General features: G+C 30.5%; 1 protein-coding gene across 2 annotated transcripts; it reads left to right on the top strand.

The window, feature by feature from the left end:
* Positions 1-330: 330 nt before the first annotated feature.
* LOC105639385 (CD2-binding protein-like protein) lies at positions 331-7,873 on the top strand. 2 transcript variants are annotated; one of them, XM_012223430.4, is made up of 10 exons: positions 331-672; positions 768-978; positions 1,534-1,659; positions 1,740-1,901; positions 2,939-3,068; positions 3,263-3,304; positions 4,141-4,479; positions 5,881-5,920; positions 6,624-6,701; positions 7,587-7,873. In XM_012223430.4, exons 1-10 carry the CDS (start codon positions 584-586, stop codon positions 7,648-7,650), a joined length of 1,281 nt encoding a protein of 426 aa, XP_012078820.1. In that variant the 5' UTR covers positions 331-583; the 3' UTR covers positions 7,651-7,873. The 2 variants fall into 2 exon arrangements, with proteins under 2 accessions (XP_012078820.1, XP_012078819.1); XM_012223429.4 differs by having other exon boundaries at positions 340-672; positions 5,878-5,920.
* Positions 7,874-14,022: the final 6,149 nt, after the last annotated feature.

The following is a 14,022-nucleotide window of genomic DNA, read 5'->3' as shown; positions in this document are numbered from 1 at the left end:
TGATTTTAAGAACCATAGTGTTTAAATATCCGATACAATAATTATACTCGTTTAGATTAGATCTTTAATTTAAAATTTATTTTTATTTTATTTTATTACTTTTATCCTGATGTATGATCAGAATCATTTTTATTTTAATAACAATTATTATTTTAATAACAATCATCTGAAAATGAAAAATGAAAAATGAAAATGAAAGTAATGGCGATAACCAAAGCCTGGTGATTTAATGAATGAGCTCTTGCCGATAATGGACAGATGATGATAGGAAAGCTATGAGGAACCTGAAAAGCCTAAACTCTTCATGTAAATCTTATGTGCAAAATAGTGGGCCAGCTAACAATTTTTTATTCATTCCTTCCAGGCACGATTCGTGCCATGTATCACTGCCCGCTCGTTTTAGTACATGTATAATTTTTTTTCAAAATAGAATCTAATCCTAGAAAGGCAAAGGACCCGACCCGGTTGCTGGAGGCAAGTCGGCGAGGTTTCGTTCCATTTACATTTTCCATTTAGCGGTAAAAACAGCCCTCTGTTCTCTGTATTCCGAAGCAAGCGAGATTGTTAATTGTTATCAAAATCTATGGAAGAAGGCATGCTTCCCTCTCGCTCTAATCGCAAGCGCCCTTTTTTTGAAGACTTAGAAGACGATGACTCCAATAAACCACCCAAGTACTTCAATTTCCTTAACCTTTCCTTCTCTCTCTCTCCTTCAATTTCTTCAGTTCTCTATTTCTCTGTAAAAATTGAATTATTTTTATTTTCAGGCAAAAGAAAGTTAGATTTCCCAAAGGAAAGAAAGTGAAGCCTGGAGATGAAGAAGCTTTAGCAGATGGACCAAAAGTTGAAGATGTCCCGTTAGATATAAAAGATCCTCGCGTTGCTGCGAAGGAGCGTGCAAAGCGCCGGAGTCAAATCACGGTTGAACTGTTTAATGAAGAAACCAATGATGTTTCAACTGCTGAAGTCTCTTATGAGGTTGGTTGTTAGTTTAATCGTCACTTACAGTCTTTATCGTATTGTTTTGCTATATGGAGTTCGTTTTGATGGTTAGTTTTATTTTTTTGTTGTAAATATATGTGGATTTAGGGTTTGAAGGTGGAAGCTTTTTGCGTGCTTCTAGATTTGAAATGGTTTAAAATCTAGGTCTTTTCTTGGGTTATGAATTTTAAATCGTATAGCTGATTTCTTTGGCCGGAAATTTGTGGGCTTTTGATGGGTAAGTTGTTGTACTATAGCATTTTTAAGTACATGTGAAGTTTGGTAGTGCCAAACTGCAAATAAGCAAGCAAATGGCATATCAACTAATTCAGAATATAAAAAATCTAGTTTTCATTGACTGCATAAACCTAGTTTCTGTGAGATAAATCTCATTTGTAGTCCCATTTACACTCTTATTGAGTGTCCTATAATTAGGAATACTTACTTTCATCCTTATTGACAACATTTTCTTTCAGTCAAATTATGTATTGGATTCATCAGTAATTGGGACAAAGGAAAGGATAGCTTGTGATCGGGGATTTCTTTTGGCAGGATAATGAGACTTTTGTTGAAGATGGGATTCAAATTGAACCATTTAATCTTGAGCAAGAAAGGGAAGAAGGCTACTTTGACGCGCAGGGAAATTTTGTTGAATATGTCCATGAGAAGGAATTCAAGGTAAATCTTTGGCTTGGTTAGAGTAAACTCATCTTTCACTTTGGGGCTAGATTTGTTGATGTTCACGTGAATTCTTGCAGGATGCGTGGCTTGATAGTGTTGAAGTTGATCCAAGATATGCCAGTAAAAGCTCTATGGAAGCAGTTGAGAATGATGATAAAAATGATTCTAGTGACCTTTCATCTGAAGACATTGGAATAATAAAGAAGCGAATTGCCAACTTGCTGGAGCCAGGGGAAACGGTAGACCTGATTGCATCTTATTTTATGTTTTTTTTATTTTTTTCCCCTTTTTGGGAGTAATCTTTTGTCTGATTGATTTGCTTGTTGAAGACTTTGAAATATTAGTGGCTGTGCCTTATTTTTCTTTCAGTTATGCTAGTAACAATTTTGTCTTTGGTATCATGCTTGTGTTCCTGGAACACAAGTTTGCTGTATAACACTGTAGACTAACCTTAAGTTAAGTTTGCATTTCAAAGCACCAGGTTTATGTGACTTAACCAATAGAGCCTTAAATTAATTGTCCATTTAATGAATATTAGAACTTATCAATATTTAAAATTGCAGAGAGCTTGTCAGAATGGATCCTATATTGGATATACTTGCATTTGTTGAGGCCTTTTTGAGAAGTTAAATTTTGTAAGCCAGACTCTAAATACTGGATAGATTGAATAGACAAATGTCTATGGCATAACAATTTTCAAGATAAAAGTGATCCTGAGTCGTTGATGTGTTACTATCTGTACATCAAAGTGAACGAATGTTCTGGTAACTTTTACTTGTGGACAGAAGATTTATGACTTCACTAACATGTGTAACATTGCAATGTGCTCATTCTGGTAACTTTTACTCATGGACAGTAGATTTATGACTTCACTAGCATGTGTAATAGCGGATAATTGGGCACTTCCCTGTGAATGTGAAAATGTTGTGGTTGATGCTATCTTGATATAGCAGTATACTTCTATAATAAGCAGTCTAGAACTGTGGAAGGAGTGTAAATTTGCAATTTGTAAGATCTAATTAGGATTTCTGAATGTGTTGTTGCGGCAAGAAATATAGTTTCATTAAAGAAACTGAAGGCATAGACAAATTTTCTTTGCTTAGGCAAGCTGTTTATGTCTTCAGAAAAATTTCCTTGTTTTTGCATGGCCTTTCTAGCAGAATAAGAATGTCAGTTGAGATTTTATTTTATCTTCATCATTTGTTAATTATGATGTTGCACACTGTCTCCTTCGTAGCAGCTAGTGGTATGATTTTTTTTTTTTTTTGGCTGACAGGTGTTACAAGCTTTGAGAAGGCTGAAGGGTGGTTCAAATAATAGGAAAGAGAAGATGTCAGCCGAGACGCAGCGTCTATTTGACCAGCTGACTGAAGATGCAAACAAACTGTTGGAGCAGGGAGAATACAGTTAAGTGTGTTACTTGAACTAATTAGTTCCTTGGAGGTCAAAGTACCTTTTGAGATGATAATGTCCTTAGTTTTTGTTTTATCTTAATATCTCTTTATTTTTATCCCTCTCATTTGTGCTATTTTCTCACCCTCCTCCCTAATGTTCACATTGGAGAATTTACTATTTACTCATTTAAGTATCTGCTGTGCAGATGTTTATCATGACAAAAAAGAGGTTTTCAAGCGTGAGGCAGGTTGGTGTGATGTTTATTAGTTTTCCTTTCTGTATTATCTTGTTATGCTTTTTTCCTTTTCTCTTTTCTGATACTTAGTTTCAAATAATCTTGTATTCTTTGAAAATCAGGAAGTAGTTATATCATGCGGCACAATATAAAACTAATGCACTGGACTAGCTGGATTTTGTTCTTGGATCTTATTGGATGATTTTATATGCTTTTTGCATGCCAAATAGTGGATGCATCTTGTAAATTCTGAGCTCTTTTTATGGCCGATGACCTATCTTCACAGCAAAAGCATGTCTCTATGTGCAATCCCCTATTTTCCTGTGATATCTCTTTTTTCATGGCCAGAGCAGTCCCTCATATCTAACCAGTCACTTCAATAACAGTACCCCATCATCTGCCTGCAAGCCTCCCCGAGAAATCAGAGATTGCAAGGTGTAATGTGTTGTTTAATTGCATGCATATTGGATTCAACATAATCCGAAGAATGTTTTTATGATCAGTAATATCAATACTAGAGTTCTTTGTTTCTCTATACTGTAATATTCGAATTTTCTTTTTGTCATTTGGAAAATTTTACCTGACGTCGGTCCTTCTATGTAAATAATAGATTATAGATCATAGATAGATATGACTAATTCTCTATCCTTGGATTCTTAGCTTGACTTGCTATTGAGTGAGAATAATTCATCATTAGCTCATGCTGAATATCTCATGTTTTAAGTGTGATTATTATTTTTTAAACGAGAGGGTCTTCCATTAAGTATTAACTTTAGTGCATTGACCTTTCATGAATGCTATTTCCTTGTTTGTGATTATTTGTTACATCTGTTTGTTATCTTCTTTAGAAGGATATGAGAAGTTGGCTGTAGCAAGGGGCAAGGGCATATCTCTAACTGCTGGCCAGGAGATTTCTGATTACAACATGAGGGCGGACTTATCCTCTGATGTAACAGAACTTGGAGTAACCACCTCAAAATTGTCCAATGTGGATGTGGGTGTTTCAAACATGAATGTATCTGCTGCAGAAACGTCAGGCAATGGTGCTGATGCATTTGATATGTTTGCGGATGATGATGATAATGCTAGTGCTGGACCGTCCTCTAGCAATAGTACTTTGGTTTCTGGCCCTAATTCTAATGGATTCAGTCAACCATCATCAGATGGCCAGAACTCCGCCTCTGAAAGTAAGAACTTACTGATGTTTTCTTTCCTTGAGAAGTTTCATGGATGATTGATGATTTATATTTTTATTGTACTATTATTTTTTAACGTGCGTTGCACATTATTTGTACTAGCTGAAACTCGTTGCATTTACTATTTTAGAACATATAAAATAAATAAATTAAAATATAACGTTTAATTGTGTAATGAATTTCTAAATAAGAATTAATAGATAAAAATCAGTTTCTTCTAAAAAAAACATAAAATTTAGTTAAGAGATTAAGAGTAAAATAATTTACTAATATCTCTGGAAACAAAGGAGAATGATAAAGCAAAGAATTTTTATTAATTGAACTCTATTAACCAATTGTAGTTAATCAATATATATAATGGTCAAGGAAGGGAGAGAAAGGAATCTAGTTACAATAATTAAAAAAAATTATATGCATACATGCATTTCAAATAATTCTCATCGTCGTCTAAGAACGTAATATATGTCTTGACTGGAGAGCTTATGTGTTCCATCATTGTATTAGAAGAAATCTTTTTTCTTAAGGCTCAAAAGAGTCCAAAAAAGTTAGTCTAAGTTCATTAAACAAATTATTTATATTAGTCTAAAGAAATAGACTTACTGTAGAAGTAGCAACGAGGTTTTTTAATTTTTCTCTTATCTTTTTTCTCTGGGGTTTATTTCTTATCGAGGTAGCAATATATTCTTTAATTTTCACCAAGTTTTCTTATTTTTTATTTTTTATTATTTATTCTTTAATTTTTCAAATATAAAATTAAAATCTTTACAATTATTTTGTCATCTCTAATTTTAATAAGAGTATCTTGATTAATCCCAACATTTTTCTTTCTTATTCCTACTTTTTATTCACTAATAAAAATCCGTTGCAAATTATAACCTAAGGCAGAAACCTTCCATTGCTAAGAGTTGGCTGAAGGCTTTATAAACGGATTAGCAACGGCTTTTTTATCTGTTGCTAAAATATAACCTAGATTGATAACCTATTCAGCAGAAACCTTAAACTCGCTCCTTATTATGAATCTTTAAATTTTTTATTTTTTTTTATTTTTGGATATATATATATATATATATGTAAGTTGAAAGAGTAAGATAGCTATAAGAATTCTAATATTTAAATTATAATATTTTTGTTTGTATAGGAATCCTAATAAAGTATCAACAAAATTAAAAGTTTTTTAATTAATAACAATGATATTTTTAATTAACCAATAAAATTAAAAGTATGGCGTTTTAGGGACCCAATGTTCCCTCCCCCCTCCCCCCCAATTCGTACTTTTATATATATTATAGATAAGATGATATTTTCTTGAAAATAATTTGTCTGGATCAGCATGAATGCTTCTTTGGTTGGCTTAGTTTCTCTTATGCGTTCTAATTTCTTTGTCTGCAGCAGGAGCTTTGCAAGATGATTACGTGTATGACGAGACATCTCGGTACTTTCTCCCTCCTTGTCATATACACACAAATACATATCGAAACTATTTTACATTTTGATCATTGACGTATTTCCCACCTGTTAATGGACAGTCTTTCATATTTATAGAGGCTGTGGGAAATATCACTCAATAGCTTGTTCACTGGTTATTTTAAACTTTAGAAGGTTGTGAATGCAGGGGCTTCTAGGTCTAGCACTCATTGCTGAGAATTGGTAGACTTTTGAGATAAGTTTGATATGGTGTGAAATATGCTGGAACAATGTGCCATTGGGAATATATATTCCAAGAGGTGGGAATACATTGTTCTAATATAACTGCTAAAGAATCTAATATACGTAAGGGATGGGACTTTATCATTATTGCTTTTTTCTTATGGACAAACAATGCGGTTCTTTGTTATGAGTTTTGGTTAGCTGTTGCAGAGGACATTCTTGTACTCAATTTCCTAATTGACCGATCGGCATTTATGTTATAACAATTGCTGCTTCTTTTTTTTCTTTTTGGTGATTTTTGGGTTCTTTCTATTGCCAAGTTAATTCCATCTTCCAAATATTCTGCACTTTTCTTATTTTGGGACTGGTTCAAACAATGAATCTTGTTCACAGTTATTTTTTCTTTCTCAACACAGCTTCATAGGTTATAAGTTGGGTTTCATTAGAATGTTGACGTCATGCTAATAGTTTTTCTCTTTATTTCTCAGGTACTACTATAGCAGCAGTTCAGGTTACTATTATGATCCATCAACGGGATTGTACTGCTATGCATCATCTGGGACGTGGTAATTAACTGGCAATCTAATTTTATTTTCTTGATTTACCTTCCAGTTTATTCACTCCAAAAACTTGCATGTCCATAATTGTCTTCAGCACATTTCTCTGGCTACTTGGATACGGCGGATCCATTTCAATTTTCACCCTGCAACTTATTTCCAATAGACTCTAGTTCCGCCTAAAATGCATTCATTCCTCGTACAATTTTTCCAGTATGAATATACTCATTCTTTATGTGGCCCTTTCTAGTATATATACACACACTCGTCTTTAGGTCAATTAAACTTGTTTGCTGAATGTTAGAACTAAATAGCAGAGCAGAATGGAAACAATGAATTCATATAGCTGACCTCAACTAATTTGAGACTAAAGTAGTTGTTTTATTATCATTGAATGTTACTGATATAATTACGTGAATATGACTAATTCAGAACTTATAAATCATTGTTTTTCACCTCCCTAAGATTAGTTTTAAGATCAATTGTGTGTTCCTTTACTTGTTCTTCTAAGTTCTTATAGTGTTAATTTAATTTATTTAATTTTACTTTATTTTTCCCCCTTTCATTTCCAATATTAGTTTCTTTTAGTTTGTAACCATATGAAAATATAAAATAAATAAACAAATAACAAATAAAGGATCAGTATTTGTCTTCATGATGCGTTTGTTTTTATTATTTTAGGGTCTTAAGTAATTCATTTATCTTTTAGCTTATAAAATGCACCAATTGAAATATGAAGAAAAATAAGTTAATCAAAGTCAAATGAAGATTTTGTTTGATTCAGTTTATTTTTCTTTCCCATCTAATTTGGTTTTAACATTGTCTGTAAATATATAAATCCGGCGAATCCTTAGCAATTGAATGAGATACTTAAGGTCGAAATGTTTGTTTTAGGTACTCGTTCAACGAGGAGACAGGCACATATGATGAGATCAATGAAGTAGCAAATGCAAATTGAAGTAAACAATTGCTGCTCTGTAGAGTTTGTATATAGGCTATCAAGGAAAACTGTTGTATGATGAGAAACTGGATTTAAAATTTAATTTTGACATAGTTACCTTTATTTAACTTGAAGAACTGAGCCTTTCACTGAGCTAATACTTTTTGTAATGTGAAATTGAGAATGTTTTTCATTATTGCATAAGATTTTAAAATCTTAATGATAATATTTTATTGTTCTCTGCTTGACTTGATTATAAATTGATGGCAGTTAGTTACGGTGACGGCAAGATAATATTAAGGTTATGGTTAGTTGGATGGTATTTGGTTTGGAGACTAGATGTTTAGGAAAATATAAAAGGAATAATTTTTTTATTGTCCGAAAGATGGGTCAGAGTTCAATCACCTGTCATTTTTATTTTTATATTTAGTTTACGCTAATATCTCAATCTTTTTTTCTTTTCAAACTGTAAATTGTGTAGTAATGTAAATAATATTAAAAGCAATAATATTTTATTTTTTTCTTAGTCCATTACTCAAATAATATATAAGGCAATATGCCATTTCTAATATATAATTAACAGAATGGGCAAACTATATATCGATTACAATGTAAAATGTGATTTCCATTTATTTTTGATAAAATATTTTGTGAAATTTTTGCATGACAATTCATGCGTTTTGTGAAAGGAGGCTGGTGTTGCTGCACAACATAATAATTATATGTCGAAAGTCATTCTTTATGTTATGATAATCACATTATTGGTGTTGTTTAATTATTTTTTTATAAATATTATGTTTAAATAAATTATTATTTAGCCTAATTCATAATTGAATTTGTATTTTTCTTTTAGAAAATGAAATAATTCTTAGGCTTAATTCTTTTACTGCTGTAAAGTTTATTGTAATTAACCCTGGTCAAAAGATGTTAATTAAGTATTGAAAGGAATAATTTGGTTTTCAAATTTAGGAAAAAGCTCAACTTTAATTGTGCTTTCGATTCTTCTTAGAAACCAAATTAGAATGAGAACTGCACAATTTTAGCATTGTCATTGACTTACCGTTAACACATTTTAGACTCAAAACTATATTATTATTGAATTGGGTCAACATAGAACAAGGTAAGGTCTATTCCGCAATATTAGTTGCTTTAGTAATTGGTTGTAGTAGCTATTAGTTGTTAGTTATTAGTTATTACTTTCTCTGTCCTAAAATAGAAATCGTTTTTGGACGATTATTTTGTCTCAAAATATCATCATTTTGAGTATTTTAAGAAATAATAAATAAATTTTTTTCAATATTATCTTTATTTACATCAGATACAATAATTACCTTCACAAGTTATTTTTGATCAACCTTTCTATTATGATTCTTGACAATAATTACCTTTCATAAATTGAAAACTTGAAATCTCTTACAGAACTCTTTATCCATAAACTCCTTTGAAAACAAAGCTGATTTTACTTTTTCCAAAGTGATAGCTATCTTACTAAAGATTAGAGTATCTCTAAAATTCTTATAAGACTAGAGGTAAAGAGCGAAGCAGCATAAGAACTTGATCTTCATGATCATATTCAATATCCATGTTTTTCAAATTCATCAAAATCGAACTAAATTCATCGACATGAGATTTTATGGAAGCATCTTCTGCCATAGTAAAAGCATATGCTTCGCAACTAATTTTGTTGTGAGGTTCTTTGTCAAATACAGCGATTCAAACTTGCTCCATAACCTCATGTGATAGACATACTAAATGGCAGATAAGAGTCTTTTTATCTAATTCCTTTTGTCCTTCAATCTTTTCCTTTAACTGTCGCTCTTGAGAAAATTATTTCTTTAATTTTTAAAGTGGAAAACTTAAGAAGATTGGACACCACTGTATGAGAGCATTTTTCCTTCTCTAAAAAAATTGCATGAAATGGTCTATCATAGTTCAAAAAGTTCAAATAAAGAGGAAGTGATACCATAAAGAACCATTTGCTAGAAGATTGCAATAGGAAACTAAAAATATCAAATGGCAAATGGGACATCATAAAGAAGAGACATTTGCACAAAAGTTCTCTATATTTCTCTCTTTCTCTCTAAGGAGCTCCCTATATAAATAAGAAGAAGAAGAAGAAGAAGAAGAAGAAGAAGAAGAAGAAGAAGAAGAAGAAGAAGAAGAAGAAGAAAAAAGAAGAAAAAAAAAAAATGCACAAATAAAGGGAGAAAGAAAAGGAGAACGAAAGACAAGAAGCAAAAGGGAAGAACTTGTTGCTGCTAGAACATGAAGCTCTCTCAAACGCAATGGTCTAAATCTTTCATATTCTTCAAACTTTCAAAATCAAAGAAATATTTTCTCACTTTGAGCCGTATTTAAAACCTTTCTTTGATATGAAACCATATTAATCCCCTTTACCCATTACAATCTTGAAAATACCTTTTAATTCCTTAAAGTTGTGTTCCCTTCATTTGTAGAGAAAGCATTGGGAAATTAGCTTATGGGATTTGGAAATTAAATCCTATATCCACCTCTCAATACACCTAGCACACGTTTTTCTCCAAGGGCATATTTACATTCTCCTAAGTTCATCTATTCCTACATGATTGAGGTAATTGTTGTTCAAAAGAACATGAACTTAGTTGAGTGTGTCGAACCCTTCTTTGAGCATGATAGAGCTTTAGAATTGATCAATCTCATAATTGAAGTTTTCCTTGAAATTCATATGTGAGTATGAATTGAGCTGAAAATTTTCATTCATTGCATAAAGGATATTTTGTATTGCTTGGGGACAAGCAACGGTCCAAGTGTGGGAGATTTGGATAACAACAAAATATGCATGTATTTTATCATTTGTTTTAATTAAATTTGGCTTCATTTTGAATATTAAAATAAGAATATTGTTGGCACATGAGTAACATCAACATTTGCTATTATTGTCCAAAAATGGACAAATTCTGATCCATTTAGCACCTAATCAATGCAAAGAAAGCCCTTGAAGTCTTATTGCTTATGAAGTCCAATTGATGCTCTTAATAGCCAGACAAATTCAAGGTCCAACGCACCTTCAGCCCAAGAATTTCAAGTTGAGGAAAGAGATTGTCTTTTCTATTGTTTGAAGATGGAGTGTATATATTATATTCAAGCCAGTGAAGTTTCCACACAAGCCTCCTTCTGACGGTGCTTCTTGAAATGCTCTATTATCAGGAATTTGACCTTCCAATTCATTATAGGAAAGCTCAACTAATATCAGACGATTCTTGACCAATTTCCCCAGTTGCCGAATGAGTTCCTAATAGGATCTAGCACAACTTGTAAGTACAAATTCCCAAGTTCAGCATGAATTTCTTCGCAAAAATTTTTGTTGCTCAAGTTCAAGTACAACATTTTCGAGCAATCACCAAGTTGTTTGGGTACCTTCCCAGTTAGATTGTTTGCTGCTAGATCAAGATGAGCAAGATCAAGCAACATTCCATGTTTCTAAAGGAATATATATTGCCAGAAAGGTTGTTATTGCTCAAAGTCTATAAAATGCAGAAGCGTTAACTCTGCAAGTTCTGGTACTATCACCAGTTTTATCAAAAAAAAAAAAAAAAATGTTATAAATACTATATGATATAATAGATGTCCATTAAGTTTATTAAAGAAATTATTTACCTTCTCCAAAAATTATGTGCTTTGGAATAAAATGTTGTCTTTTAGAATGAAAGGTTATATCTTTTAGTGTGTAAGGTTATGTCCTATATATTATATTTTATATTCTATGAATAGTTCTTTAATTCTGCAGATTAGGTAACTAAGATTTTAATATAAGAATTCAATTTCTCTATACTCTCTCATATTCTATCTATTCCATTTCTCTATATACTCTCTATTTCTTATATTTCATAACACGTTATCAGTTTACTATTTCGATTTTTATTCTATCGCCCCCTTAATCGAAATCACTTAAAGAAATGATAACTTATAATTTGCGATAACCAAAATTAAGTATTGTGTGTTTGGATTTGTTAACACTCAAAAGATAATTTGCTGTATGATTTACAAATTATATTACTGTAATTAGCTTATAATCTAATTTGAGGTGATAGGAAACATAAGTTTTAATTTATTCGCTGTGTGTATGTATTAAATACATATTTTTAAAAAAAAAAAATTGAGGAAGGCATTATGATTCTTTAATTTTGGTTTAAAATATAATTGTGAGATGGAATCTCTATATGATCATGATTGACAACACCACATTATTTATTCAATTTTTATATATTAAAATCAACATCGAATTTTTATATACTTATGTATATCGAAATTATTATTCTTATTATTTGGCAGATTACTGTCCATCATTATACATGGATGTGATGTTAATTTGTGGGAATTATTAATTAATTCATCTATTCTTCGTACGCCTTTAATAATAAATACATGATGGATTTGTTATTTCAACGCATAAAGTTATGTTTTATATTTGAAAATTACAACTATTCAACTGTGATATTCTTAGTTTCATAATTTTATTATTACTATTATTATGAATCGTGGATAATATTTAATACTTTTGAATATGCTCCTGCAGTGGCATTATCTAAAAAAAAACCTGTTTTAATATATTGATTGTGAATTTTAAATTAGTTTAGTCTTTTGTTATTGAGTAAAACTGTGCTCTTAATTCACATAATAATTGTTTTCATTCTCTGAAGTAAATGAAATGGTATATGACAATATTGAACATAAAAAAAAAAAAAAAAAAAAACAATGGCATATTTATAATCGTGATATAGAGATGCAATGAAATGAAACTCATTCAATTGGATTTATTTTATTTCCTAAAGTGAATGCAATAGCATATAATATTGAGTGTGAGCGTTAATAATGACAATAATATTTTTGTCATTGAGAATGTTAATAAGATCATATTGAAATATTGATCTTTGTAACTATGGTAACCACAAGTAATCAAAGTAAATTTCACCACTAGAAGTGGCAAAAGATAATATTTATTATGTACTTGTTGTACACCAAAATATAAAAAAACAAATTTTGACTTTCATACTAAAGAATTATTAAAAGCCCTTGAAGAGCAAATATTATTATTGCAAATATTTTTATTATACGTTCATATATTATATATTATTGTCTCTTTAAGCTTGTAGAAATTTGTTTTAAGGATATTTGCAGAAATAAATATTATATAAAGATAATAATTGTAATCAACGTAGAAGCAAACTAGAAGTTTACAATTTCAAATATTTTTATTGTTTGACAATGATTGACTAAACTATCTCGGATCAATATTGATGCGAAAAGAAATTAAATCTTTATATAGATATTTATCAAAGAACTAGAAATTTCTTCAAATCTAATGAGTTTTAATATTCGTGTTCTCAAAGCAATTTTTATGAGAATAAAGCTTCTTATTTATGTATAAGGATATTACTATTATATATAGTGATAATTATTCGCATTAAGCCAACAAGTTTCATAGACGAATTTGTTGATTGTTATGAATCTCGATATTAGGGGGAGAGAATAAACAACTAAAAATGCTACTAACTGAAAATGATTATTATTATTAAATTTTTATCCTCTCACAAGGTTGTATGAACTAGAAGTTCAAAAGATAGTTATTATCTATGTTAATAAAGCTATTGCACGCTTGAAGCGTAGTAGATTGATCAGTTCCAAGGACAAGAATCATCGAAGATCATAAGGTACAAATATGTTATATGTGCAAATTTTAGAAAGAAAAACTCTAGAAAAGTAGACTCTAGAAAAGACCTTAGACATGACTGATAAATTTTCAAAAGAAATTTAAATACCTGAAATCAATGAATTCGATGAAAATAATGAGATCTCGATAAGTTATATCATGTCGAGAAAAAGATGTAATCAATATAAAATAAATATTGACAGTATTTTTAGATATACTATAACATTTATTACTGTGACAAATTATAAGAATCTTGAATATAAGATAATTAAATATAGACACCAAATAATTGGCCAAAATTGAGTGACACAATTGAGATATAATTTATTTGAAAAAGTTTCTATAATCCAAACATTAGAAAATTGCAAGCCAGTGAAATATAATTAGATATTTATGCAAAAGTGAAATAGAAAGAGAATGAGTTTGAAATATAAAAGTCCAACTTTGTTGCATAAAATTTTCACAAAGCATTTCTATATGGATTAAAAAATTTTGGACTAAAATAGTATAATCGCCTTGAAGTTATACATGGCTAAGCAAATATCATGACATATATATAGTTGCCAAAGCATCTTGTGATCTATGATGGAAAACAAATATATGATGCGATTGATCATGTTTCCATTTTTCTTTTATGAAGTATATGAAAATCTCGAAGAATTTAAAATGTCTGAAGCATGTAAGTCAAATTTTAGAGAATT

Source organism: Jatropha curcas, chromosome 8, assembly GCF_041381405.1.
Source record: "Jatropha curcas cultivar XTBG-Jc1 chromosome 8, XTBG_Jcur_1.0, whole genome shotgun sequence".
NCBI lineage: Eukaryota > Viridiplantae > Streptophyta > Magnoliopsida > Malpighiales > Euphorbiaceae > Jatropha > Jatropha curcas.
The sequence above is the reverse complement of the archived record's forward strand: the minus strand, read 5'-3'. Positions and strand labels throughout refer to the sequence as shown.